General features: G+C 41.9%; 1 protein-coding gene across 1 annotated transcript; it reads right to left on the minus strand.

Moving 5' to 3' along the window:
• Positions 1 to 2,949: 2,949 nt before the first annotated feature.
• LOC102252420 (olfactory receptor 2D2) lies at positions 2,950 to 3,903 on the minus strand. The gene has a single exon (XM_005873985.1). It carries the CDS (start codon positions 3,901 to 3,903, stop codon positions 2,950 to 2,952), a length of 954 nt encoding a protein of 317 aa, XP_005874047.1.
• Between the last annotated feature and the right edge of the window lie 378 nt (positions 3,904 to 4,281).

Consider the following 4,281-nt stretch of genomic DNA (forward strand, 5'->3'; position numbering starts at 1 on the left):
ATTTCAGTGGTTCTCAACCTTCTGGCCCTTTAAATACAGTTCCTCATGTTGTGACCCAACCATAAAATTATTTTCGTTGCTACTTCATAACTGTAATGTTGCTACTGTTATGAATCATAATGTAAATATCTGATATGCAGGATGGTCTTAGGCGACCCCTGTAAAAGGGTCGTTCGACTGTCAAAGGGGTCTCGACCCACAGGTTGAGAACCACTGGGTTAAAGGAATCACCAGTCAAGTATAAGTGCACAAATTCTAGGAAACTGTTGGGAATAACCCAGACTTTCTTTGTTTTCTATGTTTGGGGTAATCTTATTGTGATTGGATAAAGTCAACTGTCCCTTTTAAGCTTGTATATCACTCAACCAATGTAGCAGCCACTCTATGATTTTGTCCAGTGAACATTGCCCGACTCTATATTCTTGGCAAATAACAGACTTGAGATGTGGACACCATAGCTTTGTGTAATCTATTCATAAGAATGTATTGATAATTAACCAAGTAAAATAGCACTTACTGCATAGGCAAGATCTCTTCACAAACAACTCTAACTTTGTGTGCCATGTAAGTACCAGGACCAGTTTAATCTCCCACACAAGGTGTCCTTTAGCTCACATGTATCAAGGGCTCCAGGAGGGCAGCACATTCTGAATATCACCATAGGAATTTGCAAATAAAAAGGCAGATTACAGGGTTCTATTTGCATGATGGCAATCACACAATAAGCAGATTGGTACCATTATAAATTTGTCATCTCCAAGTTTAGCCAAGCTTTTATCACTGCCTCACATTCATTTTACTTGAACTTTTTATGGTAGGTAGAATAATGGGCCCACAAAGATGTCCATGTCCTAGACCCCTATACGTTACCTTACATTGACTTTGTAGATGTGATTACATTAAGGGTATTCCCATGAAGAGGTTAGCCTGTATTTTTTTTTAATAAAGTAACAGGAAATCAGAAGGTGGGTTGAGAATGACCTTGAAACATTTATTCCCATGTACCTAAGTCCACGGGTCCTGCCTGGTCGCCTTCTATACACAGCTACCCTCTCCAAGTTTTGGTTGCCTTCCCCTGGTCCTTCAGACCCAGGATTGGTAATAGCTTCTCACACTTGCTTCCCTCAGATGTCACAATTTCTTTTTGTTTTTCAAAACCCCATCTTTACCTTATAAAGGTGTTTCCTAATAGATTACAGTACTCATCTCTCTAATGAGAGTATGAGAAGTATAGCAGAGCTCATAAATTCTGCTTCATTGTGCCCATGCTCTACCCACCTCAAACATATACAAAGATGGGGAAAAGTAAAAAGTAGGTTTATAAGTACTACAAATAAATAATACAACAATAAATAAATAATAATGAATAAACTCCATTTCTTGTATTCACAACTGTAAACCTACTTTTGCCCTCCCCCATATGTACATGCACATGTAGGTATGTTGTGGAATTGGCGCAGAAGAAGGGACAGCTGAACACTCGGAGGTATCAGGAAAGAGAACCTTTATTCGAAGCAGTGCTGCTGGTTCGGGGGATTCAAAGATCCAAAGCCTGCACAACTTATACAATGAGATTTCTCCTTATATATTAGTATATTCCTGAGTTCCTTTGTTTTCTAACTACTGGGCTTCTGTGGTGGACTTTCACAGCCCCTCCTGAGTCAGTTAGAATGGGGAATTTAGATTGTATCTGAATGCCTAACCTGGATGGCACCAATGACCTCCCTCTAGCTAAGCTGTTACATCCTTGGTTTATGGCCCTTGTAAATTGGGAGTATTTAAGTAAATAAGTCTTGCAAGACCTAGATAATTAAGGAAGGGGCAGTGACTTGATTATAGGCTAACAAAAATGTGCATTAGGATACTAATTAGCTAGGTACAGAGTCAGGCTGCTAGCCCCCCTACATTCTTTCACAGGTACAAGTGCACAAGTGCATGGACACATACATGTAGCACCTAGTTCATAGTAAATGATTAAGTAATGTTTGTTAATTTATTGATTATTTGATGAGGCACAGAAATATCAAAATGTAAAAGTATTGGAGTAGGTTCTGGGATAAGATAAATATTAATAAATAGCATAATTTTAGATTTTACAGGTTCTGTAACCAGACAAACAATGGGTCTGTGCTGCCTGTCACTACTTGAGCCAAATAAACAGAGACAGGGTTGAATCATATATGAGCATTTATTCCAATACTGCCAGCAGTATGGGAGAGCAGCAGATGAGCCACAAAAATCTGCTCTGCAGCTCCCCATAAGCCAACTGTTTATATAGGTAGAACTACAAAGGAAGAGTAGGCAAGAGGGAAGTTTACAAATATGCAAAAAGGACTAGGGGTCTTCAGAGGGCTTAGTGATATGCAAGGGCTTGGGTTACATGCGGAATTAGCCAAAGGAAGTGCCAGATGGGCAATTAACAGGTAAGCAGGCTGGGGGTTTGCAAAGGCCTGCAGGTATGCAAAAAGGGCTGGGGCTCTTCAAAGGGCTGGCGATTCTGGTTTCTGCAGCATAATTGTTAATCTTTCCATGATAATGGGCAGCTCCAAATGGGGACGGGCTGCACCTCCAGGTCAGCTCCAGCCAGGGTAGAATGTGCCTTCTTTAATCAAAATAAAACAGTCATGGTTAACAGAGCATGATTAATATTTCTTACAATACTAGCTGGTTCCCCAAATTCTATTGCTGCCCCTTTCATTTCCATGGTTTATAAAAATGTGGATATTTCTCAGAGGCGTTCCTAACTCTTAGATGCGAAAAAACTAACCAGAAGGAAGGCCCTCCTTCTTATTGCTCCATGAATTACTGTCCTTCTTCTACAGAGGAAGTGCTGGGTGAAGGATGGAGGGTGGGTCCCTGGATAAGGCCCAAGGATGAGACTCATACCATGTTCTAGTCTTGCTAAGGAAACTACTCAGCAAGTCTTTCAAATAGAGAACCAGCAGGGTCTCACTGCCAGTGGCAAACTCCAAGCCTGCAGGGGAGATTCCTTGTGGTCACTTTCCTCAGAGCTCCCTTCACGTCCTTGTTCCTCAGGCTGTAGATGAGGGGATTAAGCATGGGGGTGACCATTGTGTAGAACACAGACACCAGTGTTTTCAGTTCTTTGGAAGACTTTGGTGTCATGTAGGTGACAATTGCTGACCCATAAAAAAGGATGACCACGATGAGGTGGGAGCCACAGGTAGAGAATGCCTTGAGCCGCCCTGCTGCTGACTTCATCCTGACCACAGTCACTATGATGTGGCCATAGGATACCAGAATTAGGGAAACAGGCATGAGGAGAATCACAACCCCCACGAGGAAAATGGCCATCTCTGAAATCCGGGCATCTGTGGTTGCTAGGATCAACAGTGCAGGTGCCTCACAAAAGAAATGAGCAATACTATTGCTGCCTCTGTAGGGTAGCCTTAGGGTGAAGGTGGCATCCACCACAGATACCAGAATGCCACTGGCCCATGATCCCGCAGCTAGCTGGACACACACCTTCCAAGTCATGATGGTGGGGTAATGCATAGGCTTACAGATGGCCACATACCGGTCATAGGACATCACTGCCAGAAGGGCACACTGTGTACCCCCCAAAATCAAGAAGAATAGAAGCTGAGCTGCACAACGTGTGAATGAAATGACTTTTTTCCTGGATAGCAGGTGGACTAGGGCCTGGGGAACGATGTTGGTAGAGAAACAGAGGTCAGCCAGAGATAAATTGCAGAGAAAAAAATACATGGGTGTGTGAAGCCGGGAGTCAACCTGAACAAGGGTCAGGAGAAGCACATTTCCAAGCACAGTGACCAGATAGACACCCAGGAATAAGATGAAGAGCAGCTGCTGGGTGTGCGGGTTGTCAGAGAGTCCCAGGAGGAAGAATTCTGTCACCTGTGTCTGATTTGTCTGTCTCATGGTTTGTCTCCTTTTTCAGTACCAAGTCACTACACGCTAAACATAGATGTGTGTCACCTATAAAATTATGTAAGTCAGAGTTGGTGTGTGTAACCTATAAAATATATAATTAAATGTTGCCTCCAATCACTACCAACCATTTCAAGAATCCCCTTTATAAGGCTTTTAGAAGATGGTCATGCTGCTTTACTTGGAACATTTCAATTTTGCAAGACTTAATACTTTATAAGTTGGTGCGTTCATTTTTAGTGTCATCTGGCAAGTGTAGACTAGATCCAAAATCACCTTCTTTATTCTGAATATCAGATATCTAATAATAAAAAGACAGATTAAATTCATGTGTAAAGTCATGCCATTTAATTTCACTTTGTTATTAAC

This window comes from Myotis brandtii, unplaced genomic scaffold, assembly GCF_000412655.1.
Source record: "Myotis brandtii unplaced genomic scaffold, ASM41265v1 scaffold422, whole genome shotgun sequence".
Classification (NCBI taxonomy): Eukaryota; Metazoa; Chordata; class Mammalia; order Chiroptera; family Vespertilionidae; genus Myotis; species Myotis brandtii.